This window comes from Homarus americanus, unplaced genomic scaffold (assembly GCF_018991925.1).
Source record: "Homarus americanus isolate GMGI-L3 unplaced genomic scaffold, GMGI_Hamer_2.0 scaffold19012, whole genome shotgun sequence".
Classification (NCBI taxonomy): Eukaryota; Metazoa; Arthropoda; class Malacostraca; order Decapoda; family Nephropidae; genus Homarus; species Homarus americanus.
In genome coordinates, this window is record NW_024716981.1 from 84,068 (window position 1) to 111,534 (window position 27,467).

Consider the following 27,467-nt stretch of genomic DNA (forward strand, 5'->3'; position numbering starts at 1 on the left):
TGGTCGAGGACTCAGGAAAGTTAGACACTCCATCATCTAGATAAGTGAAATGTGCAAATGAATACTATGTAGAACAGCACTGACCCGGCAGATGAGACACTGTAAGCTGGTTGTACACACTGTGTATTTCAGTAGTGTGTTGGGCATTGTAGGAAACGCAAAGCCGACAATGTTCTTGACATATACTGCAGGAGTCACAGGCAGGTTGCAGGATAATAAGTAGGAGACGGAGTTTCCAACTTTCGTGACTCTTCGACCAGGGGATGAGCCTGCCTGCTCGTTAGACCAGCTTAGATGGTCGTGTGTCCAACTAGGAGAAAACAACACGCCAGGATGTGGTACTACACTGTAAAAGAATATTTGGAAATTCAGAGTCCTTGTCCAACACGTCAAGGCTTCCTGCTACAGGCTGTTTAATGTAACTAACAGACTTGTAGGTCCTGTTGTAACACAAAGGAGTTTTCTGGGGAGCAACATGTGGTAAATATATGTGAGATGTGTCCTGCCGGTCTGTGATGGTGGTGGTATAGTATTATTAAAACCTATTTGTTAAATTCTAGTACGGAGAAGCAAAGATAAAGGAGGGGGAGAGAGAAAGAGATTCAAATAAACGATAAATAATGAGAAAGAAAATAATAATTGCGTCCGATGAATGATTATGTTTACTCTCTCAATATGATGAAAACATTATGGGTGATGAACGAGTTAGTAGGATCAACTGTGATACAAACGAGTGTGTTGTTCCACGAAATATTTATCTCATATGTTTGGTTGAGAGTGAGAGGGGGTGAATCCTAAGGGGTTCAGTGTTATATACATGGGCTTAAATCACAAGTAATCTGTATTTTTTCAGTACTACCATTTTTCCCTTAATACAATGTTAGTTATTAAAAAAAATCACTCGAAAGAAACCACAAAATGGTTAAAAATGTTAAATATCTTAAAGTATTACAAAATGATAGAATCTTAAATTGTTTTTGACCGGGAAAAGTACAGACAATACCAAATACAGTAAAATAATGATCTTAAGCCCAGGGGAAAATACAGTATTATTTTACGTCAGTCTATGCGGAAAAAATGTCTCGAGCGTAACTTTCTGATTCTGATTCATAAAGCTGTACTAGTTTAGCCAAATGGGAACACAACGTCGAGAAATTGTTTTAGCTGGAATTTGTTGATGGTAAAACTGTGGAGTGACTGTGAAGACGACCCGGAGAGCTCCTTGACCTAGCCTTACCCTCCCGCACTTAATTACGTACAAGAGGAGGCGGAGGAGGAGGGGGACGGGAAATGAAAGAAAAGGGAGAAGTAGGGTTATGGACGTTTATTTGCTACAGTAGTGTTTTTTTTTATTATTGTCATTACGAAAGTGTTATAAGGAGAAGGTGTGATCAAATGAAATATGTCCAACTGTCAAATCGATGGATGAGAACTGTCTGATTGTGGTTGCCCTGTAGGTCCTCCCCTCCCATAGTAACCAGGACCCATCAGCAGCAAACTGGTGTTATTACTATCCCGGACCTATTCGCCGGCTGACCCGGGTTACGTTTATAACCTGTACCTCTACCAGCAGAACTGATCTTTCAGACACCAGGAACCCGGTATATAGACCGACGATTGTAATAGACAGTAAGAGGAGAAGGTGAATGTGGAGAGCTGGCGAAGTACAGCCTGGCAGATGTGAAGAATATTGGTTAAAGCTGAGAATGTGGCTAGAGGGAGGTTATCCCTATTGGCCATCCATTTACTTCTCCCGCGGTAGTGCCTCCACGGGCTTAGGGGAAAGCGGTGGAGGGGGATATCCTTGGAGGAAATTGTGAGGGAGGGAGGAGTGGAGACGGAGGAAAGGTTTCCTTCGGAACTGTGAAGCAAATGATGAAGAAAAATAGGGTAGATTGGGATCCTCCTGTAGATGGAGGAGGACCAGATCTGCGCCAGTTAACTGGAACTGAAGTAGATACTCTCTTGTTACGTGAGGGAAATATAACTTAGAAAAATATTGTGTACACTGGCCCAAGGGGATGTGTGGTTATTGTGTGGTGGAGGGGGTGTCCCTCTCTATGTTCTGCCAGTAGTGAACGATATTTGTAGCGGAGTTTTAGCGTTCACATGAACTCTCTCTGACAAGATAGATGGAAATATCTTATTTTTCGGTTATATACATACATACATATATATATATATATATATATATATATATATATATATATATATATATATATATATATATATATATATATATATATATATATATATATATATATATATATATGCAAGCAAATCACTGTAGGTGCGCTATACCAATAAACATTGCCTCGCTATACCAAGTGGAGAGAGACACACTGAGTGATATCGTCTAAATACCAGGGGAAAGATTTACAAGCGGGACAGACGTGGTTGCGTGTATAAATCACCCCTTGGTGTTGTGGGGACTGGACTAGGATACCGTAGCATGAGGGGTAAACAAGGCAGTAGAAGGAATGTGGAGTTACACCAGTCATGCTATAGAAGGTGGTGTTGCTCAAGGGGGGATAGGTTTACAATGGGTTAGATTTTTAGGTCAGGGTTGGTATCTGTCTGTTAGTTTGAGAATGTGATTATTGGTTAAAATGTTAATGGTGTGTGTGTGTGTGTGTGTGTGTGTGTGTGTGTGTGTGTGTGTGTGTGTGTGTGTGTGTGTGTGTGTGTGTGTGTGTGAGTGTGTGTGTGTGTGTGTGTGTGTGTGTGTGTGTGTGTGTGTAATAATAATAATTAACGGTTTATTGAAAAAATTCTGCAGCCCGAAGGCTGAAAATATACATTGGACATAAATGACTTATTGCATACATTGGTGGTTTAACAAAAGCCTTCATTGGAGAAAGGTAAAGGAACATACAGTGAACATACAGATTAATGTAGGTGTTGAACAGCAAACTCGTAGTGTAGTAACTCCCTCCCAGATGGTGTTAGGAGGAACTCACGTGGTGTAGTAGTTCCCTCAGATGTTGTTATGAGGGACCTGGCGTGGTGTAGTAATTCCCTCGCTGATGGTGTTATGAGGGGCCTCACGTGGTGTAGTAATTCCCTCACAGATGGTGTTATGAGGGCCTCACGTGGTGTAGTAATTACCTCACAGATGGTGTTATGAGGGACCTCACGTGTAGTAATTACCTCACAGATGGTGTTATGAGGGGCCTCACGTGGTGTAGTAACTCCCTCACAGATGGTGTTATGAGGGGCATCACGTGGTGTAGTAATTCCCTCACAGATGGTGTTATGAGGGGCCTGACGTGGTGCAGTAATTCCCTCACAGATGGTGTTATGAGGGACCTCACGTGGTGTAGTAATTCCCTCACAGATGGTGTGATGAGGGACTTGACGTGGTGTAGTAATTCCCTCACATATGGTGTTATGAGGGACATGTGGTGTAGTAATTCCCTCACAGATGGTGTTATATGAGTGAGGTTTGGTCCCAGGCCTTCCTATCGTAGACGGATTAACACATCGGTGGTTGTTGTTGGGTCTCGCGGGGGCCGTTATCACTGGGTACCTGGGACCTCACTGTGTGAAGGTTAACTTGGGTACGACTGTTACTGTTGAGTTGTTCTCACTGACTTAAGCACTGTTCACACTGTTCACCTCTGTTTAACACTGGTTCCGTTCCTTTCATAAATGAAATTGTAACTTCTGGCGAGAACTTGTTGATATTCCGATGGGGAGGAGGGTTCAGGGGAGGGGGTTGGTATGGGCCAACTTAACAGTTGACCTGGCTGCTCCTAGAGGAGCGCCAGGTACGTCTTGACCCTTCGGTGGTCAAGGATGTAGTGTGTGTGTGTGTGTGTGTGTGTGTGTGTGTGTGTGTGTGTGAGTGTGTGTGTGAGTGTGTGTGATTTTCCACTGCCTGGGATCACCGTTCAATGTTAAATAAACGTATATTTGATGAATTTCATATTGGTTATCTACATTACTTTTCTCACAGGTACTCAAAGCGACAATATCTGTCTTATGCTTCGTCTCCTCGACTCCAAATTTAGACTTGAAGCTCGGCACGACCAGTGAAAGTAGGAGAAGATATTGTTGTTATTTCTTACTGTTTCGTTTGGGAAAAAGTTTCAAGTTCACTTCAGGATATTTTAGAAGAAAACGTTCCATCACGTAAGTAAGTTAATAGCGATATTCTGCAGGTAGTGTTATGGACGGTCAGCATTATTCTTTTCATTTATTTAATTTTTTTTATTGAAATACTTAGAATCAACGTGCGTGTGTGTGTGTGTGGTTCTCAGATGTTCGTAAAATTTCACACAGCATAGAGTGGGAAAAACACACAATTGTATTTCGGATGTTGCTATGGATTTTGTTCACTTTTTAATTTTATTGTATTTTTTCAGCTGTATCGACTAACGTAACTTTTTTTTATCGAAATGCTACGAGAATGAACGTTAGTATTGGTGTAAAAGTTCCAAAATACTGAAACTTTCGGTAAATTGGACGGGGGGGGGGGCATAATGCTACCACTACGATACAGGAATAAAGTTACGGAAATGTTATTTGATATTTTTGTTCTATGGAGTTTTTAATATCTACAATAGCTATGTGTAATTGTTAGCCGGAACTGATAACTGGAATGGCTATCTGGAATTTGTTTAGGCGAAATTGTTTTGTAAAATAGTTATCAGATCCTCATGTTGTCTGGGAATGTAAACCGGATTTGTTTTGTTGTATTTGTTTTACTCAGAATTACACATGTAGAGGTGTTATCTCCAAGTGGGATTTGACAAGTATTTACCTTTATTTTGTTGACTTAAAATTATAGTTGTTTTATGAAGGGCGCGACACACACACACACACACACACACACACACACACACACACACACACACACTCTCTCTCTCTCTCTCTCTCTCTCTCCTTTATTAATGAGTCCTTTCACTGGATCTTTCGTACACAATTGCGTCGCTTCAACACTTCTCTCCACGCTGACCTTAACGTGTTGTGTGGAGTAGCTGTTGTTGTCATTCACCTTAAGATGGTGATTTAGGTTAAAAAGGTTAGGTTAGGTTAGGTTAAGTTAGGTTAAGTTAGGTTAGGTTCTCTTTGGGTTTGTGGTTTTATACTTCACGTGTGGGATCATTATCTCGATTCAGTATCCTCATCCTACACCCTCACCTCACACCCTCACCTCATACACACACACACACATACATACATACATACATACATACATACATACATACATACATACATACATACATACATACATACATTGATATTGCTGGACTTATATGATTGCCAGAGATGAATCACTTTTCCATTTATCTCTATTATAATTTTTTTAAGGGTAGAGGAGTGAAGGGTCGCGCTGAAGACCATAACATCATAAGGTTGTACGTATCGTGGGTCAGTTGAGGAGCCTTCATTAAGACTCACGGGTTCCCTGTTCATGCCCCGGTGTACAAGTGTTTGTGTTAGAGTACTGTACACCTTGATGCTGTTGGTCAGCAGGTGGTTAAGGGAACAACTGTTGAGCTTGTCAAGTGATTAGACACATTCTTGTTATTTTACATTACCACCAGGCTATAATTATGGATGATTGAAATTCGTATTATTTATATTTTTTTATTGATTCACGTATAATAGTCGAAGCTGTTTCTATATATACACACAGACACACCGTGAACTAGTGGAGCTTTATACAGGTCATCAGGTTTCCGCTGCGTTGTATTCAGAACGCGTGTCTACAATACAAAAATAAAAAGGTAGATGGAATAGAAATCATCTCTGTGTTGACGACCCTTCCTGCGTGTTTTATTGGGATGAAGTACGTACCTGCTACCTATTTTGTGGTCAGACTGAGGTGCAACTGACAGCATCATTTCTACAGCTAGTCGGCAATATTCTGTAATAGGTTTGTATCTTACGTGACAAGGTGTGTGTGTGTGTGTGTGTGTGTTTGTGTAGCATCAACATTTAAAAACAAAGTAAATACATTACTCTGGTATTATGTGAAACAAGGTAAATTCAGAAACTGTTCATTTTAACGTACGAGCTTGGAAACGTTCACTCAATAGAAGAAGAGTAAACGATTGGCAACATCAGGGAAATACACTGAACGTTTCTCTCTCTCTTTCTCTCTCTCTGATCACACAAGATGAGTTTTTATGTTCATGAACCTCTTGCATGGCAGCGGCTTCTATATCACAGTGAGAGGAGACGGGGCAAGGATTACATACTGATGCTGGTCTGTCCTTTATGTCGCCAAGTCAACTAATCCCCCTGTCAGTTACTACCATCACTTGGGATTAACTACGAGAGCGGACGAGATGACAGGAGACTAGAGAGAAGGAAGAAGAGAGAGGATTTAAAACAGGAAGAGATGACAAATTTTAAAAATATTCTTTTTTTTTTTTTTTTTTTTTTACTTCCGAAGCTTGTGAGAGGTCAGGCATGACTTATATACGACCCAGGAAGAACACTCCAGTTGATGTTGAGACGGGAGAAACCTAACACACACGGGATGTATGTATGTATGTATATATGTATGTATGTATGTATGTATGTATGTATGTATGTATGTATGTATTTATGTATGGTATCGGCGGGATAGCAAGATGGACAAACAGATGAAGCTGGATTAATTCCCGTTCACTAATCTCATTGTTTCATATTGAGGGAATTTTTGTGTGTGTGTTTACGTTAATGAAAGATTTCCATGACTGGGCTGTGTTCTGTGCGATATTCAGATTAATTAGACTCGAGATATTTATATATTTACTTAATTACTTTAATATTTAGAGACCTAACCTGACTTAACCTGACCTAACCTAACCTTGTAAGTATCTATGAAGAAAACTGTACATATTACTGGAGTATAAATCAACTGAATGATGGTTTGTGCTCATATAACGCGGTTAAGAAGATTGAGTATTCCGTCATAACATTAATACATCATTACCCTTCTGTGTTTGCGATCCTTTAACAAAGATTAATGGAAGAATAATTGAGTTAGGATGCTGATGATAATAACAGGCATTTATCACGTTACTATGCGATGCTGGGATAGGTATGTATATATATATATATATATATATATATATATATATATATATATATATATATATATATATATATATATATATATATATATATATATATATATATATATATATATATATATATATATATTTCTCTGTGTTATTGTGTTGAGGTGATTGGACGTGATTATATTGGATTGGGTTTGATTTGATTGTGTTCTTCTGTGACGTGATTTGTCGAGATGAGATTTGATTTCACGTAATTTGATTTAATCTTAATTAGTCTGGGTTTGTCTTGGTTATAACACTTGATAAATTGGTGGGAAGTATTATTGCATCTGTGCCTGGCCTTATGGTACTCAATAGACGATTATAATTGGAAACAGGAATTAAGAGTTGAAATTTGAGAATAGATTTAGCGAGTCAGAATCCGTGTTTGTTTAATTCGATTTAGAATTTTAGATTGATATTAGAATTAAACATTGGAATTAGAAATCAGAGTTAGAATTTAGTGTCTCCAGACTGGTTAGCTTAGAGGGTCATTTTGATGTTTGTGTAGGCTAAGTTGGTGGTGAGGAGACGTCTAGTTGGTGGGTAAAAAGCTGTAATGTTTTGATGTGGACAACTTGAGGTGTGCTGGCGCCTCTTAGGTCGTGTGATTTATGATTATATTCTAAGGGCGTTGATGGGGAAATAAAAAATAATAATAAAAGTTAAAGAGATCAGAGGTGTTGGGAGGGTGGAGGTAGAAAAGGGGGAGGTAGAGGAGGAGGGTCGAGGAAGAGGAAGGAAGAGTAGTAAGGAGGGAAGGGAGGAGAAAGACGGAGGTGGGAAGTAGAGAAAGAGGAGAGGTGAGGGTATGAAGGGAAAATGTCTCGCTAAGTAACTTCGAATATGAACAAGAAAGAGAGAGAGAGAGAGAGAGAGAGAGAGAGAATCGTTACGGCAGAGAGTGGAAGAGAAAAGAGATGAGTAGAAGTGGGGGAACAATTACTAGCGCAAAGAAACATAACAAAAAATAAATGAAATATCAAGGGAAATGTATATGGAGAGAGAGAGAGAGAGAGAGAGAGAGAGAGAGAGAGAGAGAGAGAGAGTAATCTGGAAATGATCGTAACTGCGTCTAACATGAGCCTGAAAGCATTTGTGTATATGCCTGTTTTGGTGAGGGGTGAGGGTGACAAAAAATACACACAGGTGAAGAAACACTATCGGAAAACCTGAAAGCAAGGAAGAGGTAAAGATGAATTACTAGAGGGAAGAAAGAGAGAAAATGAGAGATAGGGTGAATTAGATGTATGAGAAATGCTAATAGAACAGAGGCAAAGAATGGAGGACGACACACACACACACACACACACACACACACACACACACACACACACACACATGTAAACAGAACCACGGACGTCACATTATCAAATTATCAAACACTGACAAAGTTAAATAACACAGTTGCTTTTTACAGGAATATCATTTGACAGTGAAATTTATTGTGCTTGATGGTGTGTAAAGTTATTATATTATCCCAAATTACAGACTGGAATTACATGATGCATTACCAGGATTGTCAAACAGTGTTATGCCAGTTAGCCATTACGGGTGTCCCCAATATCACTTATCGAGTATTGAGGTGGTGGGGGGCCGGTAAGGTACCGTCCTTAGGCCAACGGCCAACATTGTTATGTTTGTTAAGGAGTTTATCTAATATTTGGCAGATGAGACGATGAGATGCATTTATAACATACATACAGACAGACAGACAGACACACTGTATCATCATTGCCAAATTGTCGTGTATGGTAACTTGATGATAACATTGACTTGGGACTCAACCGTGTTCACTGTGGCATTGGACTGGACAGCTGCCACCACCGAGGCCTCACCTATCAGTGCCTTCATAATGTGTCATAATTATAACCACAGTCGTAAAATTTCCGAGAACTTGAAAATTATAACACAGAAGGAATTTGGTGAATTATGTACCGTTTGGTAGACGGTGTAATTCATTCAGTACACGAGTGCTTACCATGGTATAATCTGTTTCATTACATCTGTCAGGGGCTTGTTTTGGCGTCACGGCTAACTGGCCATGCAGACAAACACTCGTACATCTGTATGGGGTTACTGGAGAGTAAATACTAACTTTCATTACACTACACAATGACATGCAAATGAAAAGCAATTTCGGCGGGTAGAGTGATGTTCTGCCGACGTGCAAACTAATTTTCTTCCGTATTTGCGTTCTCGATGTAGCAATCTTTCATGGAATTAAGGCCGCAAGACCATACGGCAGCAAATCAGAATTTGTCTCTTATTTTTTTTAATTTTAACCTGAATTTCACGAGAATTTCCTGAAATTTTTTTAAGGTAAACTGATCCGAAAACTCTTGATGATGATTTCAACTGACACCTTGTTTACCATTCCATCAGCGAGGTCGTGTTCATCCTGGGAAAAAGACCAGTCGAGAAAACCCTGATCATTGCTATGTGGGACCGTGTTGCAGTCAGTTATATATATATATATATATATATATATATATATATATATATATATATATATATATATATATATATATATATATATATATATATATATATATATATATATATATATATATATATATATATAGAGAGAGAGAGAGAGAGAGAGAGAGAGAGAGAGAGAGAGAGTTAGTTAGTTAGTTTTGGTGATGGTGGACCGGTACTTGGTGCAATCTCAAGGTGCTCGTTACAGCTGCCACCAGGCCACACCACGCCCTTATCACCTATCTTTTTAAATGAAAATAACCATTCCTCGGTCTGTTTGGTGATTACTTTTTTATCATCAAATTTTACAAATGTTTAGTCAAATTATTATTACAATCCTGGTCTTTTGAACATAGTATAATACTGTACACGTAATTACAATCCTCACAAAAGACATGACAATTAAAACTTACGTCGTGTTGATATGTACGAGCAATTTGACGTAAGATTTCTCGATTTGAAAAGTTTTTGCTACTCGTAATGAGTTTGTGTGCTGTTATGACTACTTGCAAGACTCTCAGCGTTGACAATAAAGGTTTCCTGGGAAAGTTTTATTGTGTTCAAGTGTTTCCTGTTTCCTTCTGGGTATACATGAATTATTATCTGAGTTATTATATTAATTATCATGCTGAATTATTCTGGTTGATTTAACAGGATATTGAACTATCATGTGTTATTGGTAAATTGTATCATTTGTCACGTCTAAACAACAACCATCAATATAATTCATTTTGTCATCTTTCCGTATCTAAATGTCACACTAAACTGTATATTATCCTGAATCATTACAGTGAAATATCACCTATAACATCAATAAAACCTCGAATTAACGGACTATATGGAGAGGAAAATTCGTTATCTCGAGGATCCATAAGATGTGAACACCTCTATTTACTGAACTCCATATATATATATATATATATATATATATATATATATATATATATATATATATATATATATATATATATATATATATATATATATATATATATATATATATATATATATATATAAGGAAGTCCGTTATATCGAGGGTTTCTTAAATGTGAAACCCGCATCTAACGGATTATATCGATGAAAATCCCTTATATAGAGGTTTCACTGCACTACCCAATCAATATACTTACCATATTAAATTACATTACGTTAATATCCTAGATTATGACACTAAATTATCACATTTGATCATAATATTTCTCGACCATACAGAATATTCACCGTGGCTTATCATCCTAGTGCATATGTTACCTCGCCCGCCGTCCGTAGATCAAGTTAAGTACAGTAACAGAGTAAGACTAACATAGGACCCCAGCAAGCAATATAACTTTCTGCGTGTACGTGACATCACTTTCTATGTAGGTGACGTCACTCTATGCACGTGACGTCACTATATGTACGTGACGTCACCATATGTACGTGACGTCACCATATGTACGTGACGTCACTATATGTACGTGACGTCACTATATGTACGTGACGTTACTATATGTACGTGGCGTCACTATGTACGTGACGTCACTATATGTACGTGACTTTACTGTATATGTATATGGCATTACCCTCTTGAGTATACACATGTGATGGATCGTTCAGGCATAGCTGAGGGGGCTGGAGGAGTATTAATAATATATAAGAGAGAGGGGGGAATGAGAGAGGGCGGGAGAAATAAAGAAAGGGGAAGAAAGATAAAGAGAGGGTTGAGGGAGGGAGGGAGAGGAGAGAGAGGGAGCAGAAAGAAAGAGAGAGCATATTCTTTAGCTTTAGCGTACTTAATATTGGAAGAACAAATACTGTCAATGTATACAGCCTTAACAACATCAACCTAGAGAAGTCGACTTGTGAAAGAGAGCTAGGGGTACTTGTAAGCCCGGACCTACGGCCTAGAAGACAGTGCGTTAATGTTCGAAATAAGGCAAACAGAGTATTGGGTTTTATATCTATAAGTGTAAGTAATAAGAGTGCAGAGGTCTTATTGCAACTATATCTTGCGCTAGTCAGGCCGCACCTCGATTATGCGGTTCAGTTCTGGTGCCCTTATTATAGAATGGATATCAATTCACTAGAGTCGGTGCAGCGAAGAATGACGAAAATGATTCCGGGACTTAGAAACCTTCCATATCAGGATAGGTTACAGAAACTTAACTTGCATTCCCTAGAAAGACGAAGAGTGCGGGGAGATATGATAGAAGTATTTAAGTGGGTGAAAGGAATCAATAAAGTGGATATAGATAAAGTTCTTATAATATCCGAGCAGGATAGGACTCGGAGCAACGGATTCAAGTTGGATAAGTTTAGGTTTAGGAGGGAGATAGGAAGAAACTGGTTCACAAATAGGGTGGTGGACGAGTGGAACAAGCTTAGTAACTTTGTAGTAAGTGCTGGAACTCTGGAAAGTTTCAAAAGGAGGCTAGATAGATTCATGGATGATAGAGAGTGGTAGTAACTCTCGACAGGAGCTGCCATGCACAGGCCAACCGGCCTATTGCAGACTCCTTACTTTCTTATGTTCTTATGTAAACGGTCCAGTGTCTTGCGCCCTTCACTTGTCCCCAGCAGTGAGGATTCTTCATAATTATTTCATTCATTCGTTTCTTGTCAACATCATTACATCCATGTCTTATTTTATACCTCATTAATTCACTCACTCACTCACTCACTCACTCACTCGTTTGTCGTTATCCTCATTATATTCAGCACACCATTAAACACCCCAGTTTTCTTTGATCTTGTTCCTTTATCGGTAAACAAAAATACAGAGGGTGGTTGAGTTACCAGCGGTGCACCCTAGGCTAATTGCGTCATGGGAGGGTGTTGTGGCTGTCACTTACACCCATAACGATAATGATTAAGATAATGATAACAGTAATCATAACACGAAAAAGCAGAATGAAAGGGAGAAGAACACCGAGGAGAGAAAATATAGTAATAATACCAAGAAGTATAGAATGAAAGGAGGAAGAGGGGGGTAAAAAAATCTTTATCCTATACCAAAGAGTGAACGCCGCCTTGATCACACTCTAATACACTCAATCTCAACCTACTTTCAAGACACCTTTGTTAGAGCTTCAGTACGCCATATATTACTAGGGTGTGTCATACGGAGGCGAATTTTTTTTTTTGAGTTTGAAAAATCGGCCCATGGTATTAATGATGTGCAGAATCATGTGATATCTTCAGATTTGAAAAGTTTTTATTTTTTGCTAGGTAAATTTTAACTTGAAATCTTATGAAAATTCAGTATTCCCACCCTTTTACCAACACCACTAAATAGCTTATTTAAAGTAAAGTAAATGTATCAGGTTAATTTATTAGGATGAAAATGATCCAGAATAGTGAAACGAATGATCTTGACACATTTATTAAATTTAATATTCCTTTAGAAAACAAAATCATCAAATACAAAAACCGGTTTTACCACTACGACCCGGTGTTGCTGCACACCATAGAGAACATGTCTTTCTTGCTTCTGTTTCTACTCATCACCTCCCTGCTGACCACCTGAGCTCAGATGTAGCCTTCCCTCCTCTCCTGGCTGTACACGTGACTGCTGGCCTCGCTCCTTGCTGTACACAACGCTCTATACTCTGGGTGTGCGAGGGCCAGGCAGGGACATGCATGGGGTTGTCCAGGAAAGCTCTGACTTGAACATTGGTGAGGCTGCAGGTAAGAGGGGGCTCACTGCCAGCCTGGATGTTATCCAGATCTATGAGATCAGTGAGGGTCTTGGCACCTAGATTGACTTCAGGAGTCTTCCTGACCCTGAAGGAATCGTCACCAACTGATTCGTCATGCCCAGATCCTCTCATAAGTCTCATATCCAAGATCTTTTTGACTGCCACTCTTCTCTCCTCTCATCCTTACTGCAGAGCATTGTCTGCAGAACTGCCTCGGGATGAGCATACCAGGAAGATCTCCTCACAGTCTGCTCCACAATCTGAACAACCTTCCTTGGCTGACTCCTCAGGAGCTCAAGCTGGAAGAGAACATGCCTCGGACCTTCGGAGAACGATGACTTGACCTTGGTGTTGAACCAATTTGGCAAGTAGACACTCTGATGAATTGGACAATAAGTCTCAGGTTGAGAAGCTGGTTCCCTTTCAGTTTATGATGAGCGACCCAAATTCTGCAGAACCTGAGAGCCGTTGTGAGCCACCTAGAATGTGAGACTGGACCTATCTGCAGGTAAGCAAGTCTATCAGGCATGACCCCAGTTTTGATGGCACTGCAAATCATGTAACCATAGTACTGGTCAGTACTCAGGTCGTCAATGACAATATGTGCAAGCTCAACGAGTGGAGGGCCAACTGTGATTTTTTCAAAGCTCGGATATATTTCTAACTCAGTGGCAGAGTCCAGTATCTTGCCAAGAGGACCAGAATTATCACATTGAAAGTTGCTCCAAGAACAGCCCTGATCAGATGTCTGAGTGGGCAACTCACAGGAGGCCGCTAAACAATCCAACACCAGCCTCCCAATCTTCCGCTCTATCCACTGTGGCGACCCCCACACCCTGTGTTCGTGTTGGTGCTGTCCCTCCAATGGCCTGCAGGGTCTGGTCTACGTTCCTCTCTCTGAGCCAGTTCACAATGTTATCTGCCACTATCTCAGCTGGCTTCCTGATGTCATCTTTCTCTGAGTGAAATGCCACAAATACTTCCTCCTGGTTCACTGCAGCAGGAGTAGTGTTCCTTCACCATGGCAGGAACAATGGTCAGAAATTCCAACCATGAACACTCTCAGTGTCATCCTTCTCCTATCAAAGAACAAACAATTGATTCCATTTTCTCTATCCCCTGCATCAAACTCCTCTTCTAGGTTACTGACAAGTTTCTCCAAGCTCTCCTTACTTTGTTATGAGACTCCATCACCAGGTGAACACTCATCAGGTGTTATCAAACCACCGTCAATCCAGGCAGCTGCTGCTATCTCTGCAGGTTCTCGCACCACTGTGGTGTCGCATGCTGGCCAGAGCTATGCGCGGGATATCTTCCTATTTCCGGAATCTTATGCCTGGAAGGGTCGGGGATCATTATTTTCTGCTAGGGACAAAGTCACCATTCTCCTGGTCAGCACTCGGATCAGCCATGGGGGAAGCCATTAAACCTGAATCAGCTTGACTCCAATCATCGGCCTTTTTTTACCTCACCCTGGCCCTTCTCAAGTCTTTTCCTCGGCAACTCTTTCTCCTCTTCTGTCTCTCAGGAAAACAGTTTCCCTGTCTCTTGACTCCGGAATATCTTGCTAGAAATCATGAGAGCCCCTATACTGCCAGCCCCTTTCTCTGTGCTTTTGACAAATGCCAGTTCGATCACAGAATCTTCAGTTCACGCTTGCAAATACAGAGATGGGCCTCGGATTTACAGCTCACGATCGCATCCAAACTCAGGACAGAGAACAATTGGGCACTTGCAAGTAATTATGTCAAATAACTGGTCCAGTTGCTTGGCAAAGCTGTCCTTAACTGCAAAAGTTTTCCTCTCCCAAGAGAGATATCTCTTGCCTTTTTTCCTAACTGGCTACAGTCTCTCACTAATCTTTCTTTCTGACTTGTTATGACTGGAGGCTTTGAACCCATGCCAGCTTATGTACTGTGCCAAGACAGCTTTGGTCATATCACTGGCAATGTCTTGTTTGTGTAAGTTCTTGGTTCTTTTTCTACTGATTTGCCTGATTAAAAACACCGCATCTCAAAGCATCTCTCAAATGTAGGCAACTCCGACTTCAGGAGCTCTTCCAGACCCAAGATAGTGACCGAGATGGCTTTGATTTTGGTTCCTCGTCCTGACACAAGCAGCCATCGCAAATATTATCAACTTATAAATGCATCAGAATCTGAAACAGAAAAAATATTATTAGTTGGGTTGTTAAAGAATGAAGTCAGAAAGCAACGTTCACTATTTAATTGTAATGCACTAATGCAGCTACCAAGCTAGATTTTCGATAAATTTCACGCTAACATTTACCTAGCAAAAGGTTGCAAAATATTGAAACTGAAATTATTTTCTGTTTATATACACTAAAATCTACCAAAAAAGTGATGGGCCATTAGTTTTAGCTGATCTTCCCTCCTATGACACACCCTAATATATTACTATATTCTCTACACGCACTCAACATACCCTCACAACACACTCTTAATATACCCTCACAACACACTCTTAACATACCCTCACAACACACTCTTAACATACCCTCATAACACACTCTTAACATACCCTCACAACACACTCTTAACATACCCTCATAACACACTCTTAACATACCCTCACAACACACTCTTAACATACCCTTACAACACACTCTTAACATACCCTCATAACACACTCTTAACATACCCTCACAACACACTCTTAACATACCCTCATAACACACTCTTAACATACCCTCACAACACACTCTTATCATAGAATCCACAAACACACATCTACCCATATCGTCAATATACTATAACACACCCCTAAATACACCATCAACGCACTCTCATCGTCTTTCAAAACATCATTTAACACACACACACACACACACACACACACACACACAACGCTTTGCCTCCCCTAGCACTCATCAGCAGGTGTTTCAGTGTGAGGAGTAGTGGTTGTGGTGCTTGAGTAGTGGTGATGATGGTGGGGGTCGTGATGGTGGTTTGTTGATGGTAGTAGGGGTGGGGTTAGTGGTGGTGATCTTGGTGTTGATGGTAATAGTGGTGGTGATGATAGTAGTTTTTTCTTACGTATATTTGTTTATTCTTTGTGTGTTCTTAGTTTCTGTCGGTTGTTCTCTCATTTCTCATACATTATATCCCTTAATTTATCTCTTTATCGACATATCTCTGACTGTCTCTCTGTCTTGTCTCTCCCTTACCCTCCTCCTCCTCCTTTCTCCTAAATAGTAAACCATTGCAACAAGAACGCCTTTTCACTCTGGTCTACACAAACTAATTGCCTCGGTGAAAGTCAGATGATTTCATGTTACACGTAGCGCTGAGGCCTGGTAATCCCCACACAATGATTGCCAGAAATGCTCACCACAGCTCCCAGAATTATTACTGTTTGCACAACTGCGGTCATCATGAACAGCTCAGGGAATGTTATAAGTACAGCCGCCCGTCTGCCTCCTACGCTGAGGACCTGGAAAAGTTACGTTACCGACAGAATAGCTTGATTTGTTGACATCTAGTTTAAGCTGTTTTCACTTTAAGAACCAAATATGGTCTCTGGATGAATTAATTTTTCATCAATAGTGAAACCTCTAATTAACGGACTATATAGACAGGAAATTCCGTTATATCGAGGGTTTATTAGATGTGAAACGGATTACATGGGGAGAGAAGTCCGTTATGTGGAGATTTCATTGTAGATAGTTTAAATTATTTTATTTAGTTAGTTTCCTACAACAAAACTTTATTAGTGACAGAAGATATGTTTAATTTAAGTTACAATTAATATTTTTTTTCTTTTCTCACGAATCTTGGAATTTAACATGTAATTAAGAGCGTTACAAACAAATCGAGGAACACAGGACTGGGATTGATGCTACTTTGTAAATAACATTGAGACATCCTGACCTAACCTGACCTGACCTGACCTGACCAGGCCTGACCTAACCTAACCTAACCTAACCTCTAATTCTCATTCTATTCTAATATCTGGTCTTACCCCTTTTCATATTCTAATTCGCTTTTCACTCCAATTCCATCATAGTTACAAAATTCCAATTCCAATTCCCATAATCTTATTAGTTTTATTTCTCAATATAAGTCAACATTCTGTAATCATCAAGGTCACAGGTGGATACATATAATATACGATAGGGTCCAGGTGAGGGGGATTCTGAGGGCATCGAGGCTACAAGCTCTATATCATGGTCACGAATGAACCATTGACAAGGAAATTGAAATGATGTTACATTAGATATTGGATTCAGAAACGAAGAGAAGAGCCTTGTGAAACACCGCGTCTCTGTATTTTTGTGTGTGTGGGGGGGAGGAGGCAAGTGTTGGTGGTGAATATTGGGGGAGTGTGTGCGAGGGAGGGAGGAAGCAAGTGTTGGTGAGACCTTTTGTTGTCGTTATTGTATAAGTTTAGTGTGTGGATTGTTTTTTCTTTAATGGCTCTTAATGGCTCGCTTGTTTGTGTTCGTGTAGTTTCTCTCTCTCTCTCTCTCTCTCTCTCTCTCTCTCTCTCTCTCTCTCTATCTCTCTCTCTCAACGTCAGAACGCCAAATATTTGAAAAACCCACAAAAAAACAAAATAATATCTGTCAGGATTGTCAGTACTGTCAGCCCGACTGTCAGCCCGGGAACCTTTGTGATCACCAGACGTGTTATGACTGACAAGGAAGTCTGTATATCGGTAACGGATTAATTAGTAACTTAATTCAAGCTTGAAGACGTTTGATCCTAAGCATGAGTGAGTGGATGAGTCGGTGTTCGAGAAGGTTAGGTTAGGTTAGGTTAGGTTTGGTTTGGTTAGGTTAGTTTAGGTTTGGTTTGGTTAGGTTAGGCTTGGTTTGGTTTGGTTAGGTTCGGTTAAGTGACACAAGTAGAGTCTATTTATAGGCCGAGTGTTTTTTTTTTTTAGTTGTGATTCGACTTGATTTTAGGTTTATAGGAAATCAGTAATGTTGTGGTGTAGATACTGGAGTAATGGCATAATTACTCTCTCTCTCTCTCTCTCTCTCTCTCTCTCTCTCTCTCTCTCTCTCTTTCTCTCTCTCTCTCTCGGTGCTGCCACTCCTCATTACTGCACTTTTCTCTTTCTTCCTTATCACCAAGATATAAGAACATAAGAACATAAGAATGGAGGAAACTGCAGCGGGCCTATTGGCCTATACTGGGCAGTCCCGTTTACACCCAACCCCTATTGCTCATATAAGCATCCAACCTATGTTTGAAGCTATCCAGCGTATTCGAATTAAGGATGATATTTGGTAACTTGTTCCATTCATCCACTACTCTGTTTCCAAACCAGTGTTTACCTATTTCCCGCCTAAATCTAAATTTGTCTAATTTAAAACCATTGTTACGAGTTCGCTCCTGGTTGGATAGTTTGAGTACCTTTGTAATGTCCCCTTTGTTTAGCCCTGCCTTCCACTTATACACCTCTATCAGGTTGCCCCTCACTCTACGTCTCTCGAGGGAGTGCAAATTAAGATGCTTTAACCTGTCTCTACACTCAAGGTTCCTAATGCCCGGGATTAGTCTTGTCATTCTCCTCTGAATTCTTTCCAAGGATTCTATATCCATTCTGTAATAGGTAGTGACCAGAATTGAATTGCGTAATCCAGGTATGGTCTCACAAGAGCAAGATACAGTTTTAGGATGACCTCACTAGTCTTGTAACTAACACTCCTTTGTATGAACCCAAGTACTTTATTAGCCTTGTTACGAGCAAAAACACATTGTTTACTTGGCTTAAGGTTCCTGTATGTATATTCTGTATGCTGTATTTATATTATGCTATGTATATTATGTATGTGCTCCATTTATGTATTATTTATTTAGCCTAGCTAGTAGCGTGTGGCAATGTATTTATCAATGTCCCACATGCTTAATTAATGTGCCTGGCGACGTATGGCAGCTGCTAATGTATCACTTGCCATACGTCGTCTATAGAGCAGTTGACCAGCGGACAGGTTGAAGAGCGCTACTCCTCTTGTGTACATATCTCTTATCCAGTAAATAGAACCTACATACATTATACAGGTGTTTGTGTTCGCTCCTGTATATTGAACTTATTACCCAGAACACGAACATGGCGCAGTGAACCGGTTTTACTGGATAATTACGAGTGACAGTGCAAAGTTTGTGGAAAACCGGCTTATGGACCCCTTGCCCTGTACCAACCGCCGCCCGCCACCCCTCCTCGAAGAATTTAGCAACTTTGAGCAGTGTCAGTGACAGTGATTTTCTGTGAAGTGTTTAGTGCATTGTGTGTTTCGTGCCATACATGTGTGACCTTGTTCTAAAGGATTCCCAAGGTACACGGCATGTTCTGGGCATTTGTAAGGAGTAAAGTTTTCACATCCTCCTCTTGTCTTGCCTGAGGGGTAACTGACGCTCCTCCCCGTCTCCACCCCCCCTCACAGCTCGAGAAGACTGCTCCCACCCAGACGCGCGCACACACACATACATGTACTAACACTCACTGACCACGGCGGCTCCCTTATATATATTTTATATATATTACCTACTTATCTGTGTATTTAATTAATTTTTTGTCTGAGATCTTGTTGATACGACGGGCTGACCGGTCAACACTGATTTAAGACACAGTACACAGATGAAGTAGTTATGTCTCGTGCCTTACGTAACCGTGGAGCCAGCGCCCGGATGAGTCAGTCGGATGATAGCCCCGCAGAGATGGATGACCAGGCTGACCATGACGCTCCAGCTCCCACAACATCGCGCAGCCCTTCACCTCGATATTCAGCGTTGTCTCCAGAGATAATTGCTTTAATGAAGTTTATGAGAGATGAAAGGCGCGAGGATGAAGCTAACAGACGTGTGGAAGATGAACACAGAAGGCAAGCAGAGGCAGAACGAGACCACCAACGGAGAGTGGAAGACAGTGCACGGTTTGAAGCTTTGATATCTCGCCTCACTGTTAACCAAGCCCCTGGCTCTAACACTGCCTCGGTACTGAATGGTTCAGATACCTCATCAATGCTCTCTTCACGCCCACCAGCCCCACCTAAAGCAGCTGCTCAAACACCGCCCATCTTGAAGCCTGATGTGAATTTCCAGACTTTTCGTGAATGGCGGCGACGGTGGACTGATTATGCTACAATGGTGGATCTCCAGAGTTTGTCACAGCCTAAACAACTCATCCAGCTGCGTATGTGCCTGTCCTTGGAAATTCAGCGTGTCTTAGAACATACGCTGCAGGTACCTCCGACCTCTTCGCTGTCTGTAGAGGAGGTACTGGACATTCTACAACGGCACATCAAAGGACAGCAGAATGAAGCTCTGCGCAGGAGGGAATTGTTTAGCTGCAGACAGATGGAGGGTGAGACTTTTGACGCCTTTTATGTACGTCTTAAGAGAGCCTCGGAAGAGGTAGATATATGTCTAGGCCACCACCAGCAGTGCGAGGAGACCCAGTTGAAGCAGGTGATCCTGATGGGTGTTAAGGACGAGGAGCTTGTCCAACGCCTCACCTCCCTCGACTCTTCCTCTTCTCTTAAGGATGTTTTGACGATATGTCGCTCCTATGAGGCTGCCAAGTGTGCCACCTCTGCCATCCGAGCTCCCCCTACAGTTGTACGCGCTGTGTCCCGGTACAAGAAGGACAAGAAGTCTGCTCCTACGCCTTCGCCCACCACGTCCACGCCCGGTTCATTTTGTAACAACTGTGGTAAGCACCATGGAACACAGGTGTGTCCAGCTGCTGAGTCTACATGCAACAGTTGTGACCGTAAGGGCCACTGGTCACTCACAGTACGGTGCCCAGCTAAACGCGTCCAGTGCAATGTGTGTGGTCGCCTGGGCCACTATGACAAGTGTTGCCCTACCAACAAACCCAAGGGACAGCGTAGGCGGAAGCTTCAGCGCCCTTCCACCAGTGAGGGCCGCCCACAGTCTTCCAATCAGAGGCACGACGACCCTGGACAAAGCCCGACCCATATTAGGAGGGTGTACTCCTCGCGTCCCAGGACCAAAGTCCCCCAGCACGTCAGCGTCATCGTGACCTACGGCAATGTGTCATCCCGTCTCGAGATGCTGCCCGACACCGGCGCTGAGGCTACGGTCATCGGTCCCCAGCATTTGCATTGCTTGGGGCTCTCTCCAAGCGATCTAGGACCGCCTCCCAAGGACCTCTGCATCACGGCAGATGGTTCACAGATGGCCCCAGCCCTAGGTTCACTCTATGCACATGTCACCTTTGGCAACAGGTCGTGTCAAGCCTGGATTGATGTGCATAATGGTGTCCCGACTCCTTTGCTGTCCTACAGACATTGCCAAGAGTTGGCGATCATCTCCCAGGACTTCCCAACACCGTTTCTCGAGGTAAAATACGCCAACAGGGTGCACGAAGGGAGCAGCAACTACCCTGCTGCCGCCCTACACCTACCTCTGGCCAGTGACACCTCTCCTTCGGTAGTTGTCCCTGCTGCATCACGTCCCCACGTCTTGGCTCGCCTTCACGACAGTCACCACGGAGCTGAAGCCACCAAACGACGTGCACGACAGACTGTGTTCTGGCCCGGCATCAACTCCGACATCTCCAATGTTGTCCGTGCGTGTGAGCCCTGCCAAGTATTACAACCCAGCCAGCAGCAGGAACCCTTCATGAGTGACGACAACCCCACCCGCCCCTTTGAGTCTGTATCAGCCGACTTTTTCTCTGTGTCAGGAAAGTCCTTCCTTGTTATCATCGACCGTCTCTCTGGTTGGCCGGTTGTCATCAAGTGCGGTAATGACACGACGTTTGCCGCCACCATCAGCAAGTTCCGCCACTACTTCCGTGACGTGGGCGTTCCTGTGCGCCTGCGAACCGACGGAGGGCCTCAGTTCACAAGCCGGGACTTTGCTGTGTTCCTCGACCGATGGGGAGTCCGGCATGTGTTGTCATCGCCCCATTACCAGCAGTCCAACGGCCACGCTGAGGTTGCTGTCAAATCCTTGAAGCACCTCATCCTTAAGGTGGCCCCTTCTGGGAATATTGACTGCGAGGCCTTCGACCGGGGTCTTCTTGAACTCCGCAACACACCTAACTACACCGGACGCTCCCCTGCCCAGGTTTTGTATGGACGCCCCCTTCGTTCTTGTGTCCCTGCTCACCCTCAATCCTTCTCCAAGGAGTGGCAGGCCAAGACAGAGGATTGTGATCGCCGAGCCGCCGAACGTGTTCAGGACGTCGTCGCCCGCTACAACGACCACGCCCGTTCTCTCCCCAGGTTAAGTGTCGGCACCCAAGTCCGTGTTCAGGACCCGACCTCCCTACGTTGGGACAAAGTAGGCGTAGTCATGGGTCTCGGTAGGTCACGGGACTACCAGGTGCGGTTACCCAGTGGTCGTGTGTGGTGGAGGAACCGCCGTTTTCTCCGCCCCGTAACAATGCCTTCTGCTGACCCCGCCACCAGTGTTGAGTCCCATACCCTTCCCAGTGATCTAGTCCCTCGACGCTCAGAACGGATCCAAAAGAAAAGGTCCGCTCAAGACTTTGCTATGAGCGTATAGGGGGGAGGGAGGTGTATGTATATTCTGTATGCTGTATTTATATTATGCTATGTATATTATGTATGTGCTCCATTTATGTATTATTTATTTAGCCTAGCTAGTAGCGTGTGGCAATGTATTTATCAATGTCCCACATGCTTAATTAATGTGCCTGGCGACGTATGGAAGCTGCTAATGTATCACTTGCCATACGTCGTCTATAGAGCAGTTGACCAGCGGACAGGTTGAAGAGCGCTACTCCTCTTGTGTACATATCTCTTATCCAGTAAATAGAACCTACATACATTATACAGGTGTTTGTGTTCGCTCCTGTATATTGAACTTATTACCCAGAACACGAACAGTAATAAATATGCTGATGATTTTAGTGATGAAGATGGTAATAATTATGCTGATGATGGTAGTGATGATGTTGGTAATGATGATGCTAATGATGGTGGTGATGATGATGGCAATGATTATGCTGATGATGGTAGTGATAATGGTAGTGCTGCGCTACCGCTCACAGGATGAGTATGGAGTGCACAATAAACTAGCCGCTGTAAGTGGCAAAATTAAATTAAAAATTAAAATGTATACCACGCAATTTACTCAATGTACACCACACAGTGTACACAATGTACACCACACAGTGTACACCACAGGCTATACTAAAGGCTGAGTCACATTTATTTAAAAACACTCAAGTAATGAGTAAACATGAGGGGATCGTGAGTTAGGTTAGGTTAGGTTAATTGTATATTTTACCTGTAAAATATAAACAAAATCATTGAAATTGGTCATGCTCTTTACGAAATATGGCAAACTAAAGTGTTTATGCATAATATTGACTACACAGTTTATATTACAGTATGTAAAATGTTATGATATAAATTAAACTTGTATGGATAAACAAAGAAACTTTATTAGAAATATTACAATGACATATGTATCGCGTTCACAATTTTATTCACTGGTTTTGGTGAGCCAGTTCGGTCAAATGACCGATTAGGTCATCCAGTGATAACCTGACTTCGGGGTCGACTTTGGTGGCGCTCAGATACAAATCGAGAAGCCGAGTTTTAACGGAATCGTTAAAGCTCGTGAACTCTGAATAGATTTTATGAATTATGTGTCCGAATGAAAAAACGTCTGAGGCGCGTGTGATGACACCACCCCTCTTCACTTCTGGGGCAACCCAGTAGATGCGCATATCCTCTTTTGCAGAGTATTGCTCGTCTAAAGGGATACCGAATCCGCTGCATTCACCAAAGTCGATAATATGTATGTCGGCCTCACCACCTGGCAGCAAGGTGACGGTAACGTTGTTTATTTTCAAATCGTTGTGTGACAAATTGTTCTGGTGAATTTCTGATAATCTTTCACCAAGTTTTACCAGGGAGAAGAGAACCTTATTAGGTGGGCAACGTGACAAGTATTTTTCGTATGGCATCCCTACATATGACTGGATAATGATAAAGGGATCGATACAAACGCCATGCAAAACAGGGGCACCACCAGCTCCGTTCACTTTTCTGAGCATCTGGATCTCCTCTAACAATATTTCGAAATCCGCATCCTTGAGTACCTTCATAGCCCTGAGCTCACCCTCATGCCGGATGAGCGATACAATGCCATTCTTTCCCTGTCCTATTTCCCTCATGACGTGGAGATCTTTCACCACATCACTGCTAAGCTCATTTACGTGTGATGGTAGGCGTCGACTCAGGAGACTTTTAACCCACTCGCGAGCTTCTTGACGTTCGACTAGAGCGGCTGTTTGGCGGGTTTCTACGATACGTCTCACGCGGGAATTTACGGTCGATGTATTGAGATTATTTTTCCCTACCATTTTTGGACCAGGGTGGTGTTTGTTCCATCGTCGAGCTCCTTGACGCTCGACCACAGCGGCAGCTTGACGGGTTTCTACGATACGTTTCACACGGGAATTCATAATGTAAATGATTTTTCTAGTTCCAACGTTTTGGGACCACAGTTATTTTTTTTTTTAGTTTTTTTTTGTAGTAAGAGGCATTGGAATTTGATGATGATAGTGATGAGGTTGATGATGGTAGTGATGATGCTGGTAATGATTACCATGGTGATGGTACTGATGAGGTTTTTGATGGTAGTGATGATGGTGGTAATGATTATGCTGATGATGGTAATGATTATCATGATGATGGTAGTGATGATAATGATGGTAGTGATGATAATGATTATCATGATGATGGTAGTGATGAGGTTGATGATGGTAGTGATGATGATGGTATTGATGATGGCTCTGATAAAGCTGATGATAGTAGTGATGATGATGATGATGGTAGTGATGATGGTGGTAATGATTATGCTGATGATGGTAATGATTATCATGATGATGGTAGTGATGATAATGATGGTAGTGATGATAATGATTATCATGATGATGGTAGTGATGAGGTTGATGATGGTAGTGATGATGATGGTAATGATTATCATGGTGATGGTACTGATGAGGTTTTTGATGGTAGTGATGATGGTGGTAATGATTATGCTGATGATGGTAATGATTATCATGATGATGGTAGTGATGATAATGATTATCATGATGATGGTAGTGATGAGGTTGATGATGGTAGTGATGATGATGGTATTGATGATGGCTCTGATAAAGATGATGATAGTAGTGATGATGATGATGATGGTAGTGATGATGATGGTAGTGGTGATGATGGTAGTGATGATGATGGTAGTGGTGATGATGGTAGTGGTGATGATAGTAGTGGTGATGATGGTAGTGATGATGATGGTAGTGATGATAATAGTAGTGATGATGATGGTAGTGGTGATGATGGTAGTGATGATAGTAGTAGTGATGATGATGGTAGTGGTGATGATGGTAGTGGTGATGATGGTAGTGATGATGATGGTTATAATTATGCTGATGATGGTAGTGATGAAGATGGTAATTGTATGTATATTCTGTATGCTGTATTTATATTATGCTATGTATATTATGTATGTGCTCCATTTATGTATTATTTATTTAGCCTAGCTAGTAGCGTGTGGCAATGTATTTATCAATGTCCCACATGCTTAATTAATGTGCCTGGCGACGTATGGAAGCTGCTAATGCATCACTTGCCATACGTCGTCTATAGAGCAGTTGACCAGCAGACAGGTTGAAGAGCGCTACTCCCCTTGTGTACATATCTCTTATCCAGTAAATCGAACCTACAAAATCTATACAGGTGTTTGTGTTCGCTCCTGTATATTGAACTTATAACCCAGAACACGAACAGTTCCTACTTATCATTACTCCTAAATCTCTCTCGCAGTCGGATTTCTCTATGGCATCGTTGTTCATCTGGTATCTGGTTTCGCTGTTTACATCTCCTATACTGAATACTTTGCATTTGTCCACGTTGAATTTCATCTGCCATTTTTCAGACCAGTCGAAAAATTGGTTTAGATCTTCCTGTAGTTTTGCTGAGTCCTCGTCGGATTTAATAACACGTCCTATTTTAGTGTCATCAGCAAATTTACTTATGTTGCTGTCTATGCCGATATCAATGTCGTTTATGTATATAATAAATAATAATGGTCCAAGTACTGAGCCTTGGGGAACTCCATTTGTGACGTTGCTCCAATGGGACTTAGTGCCGTTAATGTTCACTCGCTGTTTCCTGTCCTGTAACCACGCCCTAATCCATTTAAGGATGTTACCTTTGATGCCATGAGCTTCTACCTTTCTAATTAGTCTTTCGTGGGGGACTCTGTCGAAGGCTTTGCTAAAGTCGAGATATACCACATCATAATTGTGCCCCTCGTCCACCGATTCGAAAACTGATGAAAAGAATGTTAATAAATTAGTTAGACAAGAACGTCCGCTTGTGAAGCCATGCTGGGTATTATTGATCAATCAGTGCTTCTCCAGGTGATTTCGAATAGAGTTTGAAATGAGTGCTTCCAGTAATTTGCCTACTATTGATGTTAGACTGATTGGGCGGTAGTTAGAGGATAGTGATCTATCCCCCTTCTTGAAAATCGGTATTACATTCGCTATCCTCCAGGATTCTGGTACTACACCTGTTTTTAAGGACATGTTAAACAACTTTGCTAAGGGCATACTAAGCTCTTCCTTACATTCCTTTATTACTCTGGCAAATATCTCATCGGGACCAGGTGACTTATTAGGCTTTAGTTTGTCTATTTGCTTACTAACATCGTTACTAGTCACTACTATCTCGCTTAATTTGTTTTCTTCACTATCTCTGAATAGAGTCGGTGCCTCGGGTATCATGTTTAAATTTTCGGTGGTGAAAACTGTTGAAAAATATTTATTCAAATTATTGCTCATTTCTCTGTCGTTATCAGTGAGCTCGCCGGTGTCTGACCGTATTGGTCCAATCTTTTCTCGTGTTTTAGTTTGATACATTTGGTAGAATCCTTTGGGGTTTGTCTTTGCCTCCCTTGCTATCCTTACCTCATTATTCCTCTTTGCTTTCCTTATCTCGGTTTTAACCCTACTCGCCAATACCCTATAATAGTCCCGGAGGTGAATTTCGCCACAATTTATCCTTCTACCTATAGCCTTCCTTTGGCCAATGATGTTCTTTAAATAATTATTTATCCATTTAGGGTCATTGTTGTCTGATTTGAGTTTTTTGTATGGTATGTTCAGCCTTTGTGCATTAAGTAACTCACTATTTAAATTGTTCTCCCCATTCTCCTTCCCTCCTTTTCGTTCTTGTCTCCGTCTTCCTTTTTTCTCCTGCTCCCTCTCC

At 41.7% G+C, this 27,467-nt stretch overlaps 1 protein-coding gene across 1 annotated transcript; it reads right to left on the reverse strand.

Moving 5' to 3' along the window:
- Positions 1-23,671: 23,671 nt before the first annotated feature.
- On the reverse strand, positions 23,672-24,655 carry LOC121858765 (tyrosine-protein kinase Srms-like). Its single transcript, XM_042355392.1, has one exon. The coding sequence runs from the start codon at positions 24,653-24,655 to the stop codon at positions 23,672-23,674; it is 984 nt and encodes a 327-aa protein (XP_042211326.1).
- Positions 24,656-27,467: the final 2,812 nt, after the last annotated feature.

Bases quoted from the DNA above. Each gene is read 5' to 3' on its own strand.
- LOC121858765 (XM_042355392.1), bottom strand. From the start codon at position 24,655: ATGAATTCCCGTGTGAAACGTATCGTAGAAACCCGTCAAGCTGCCGCT.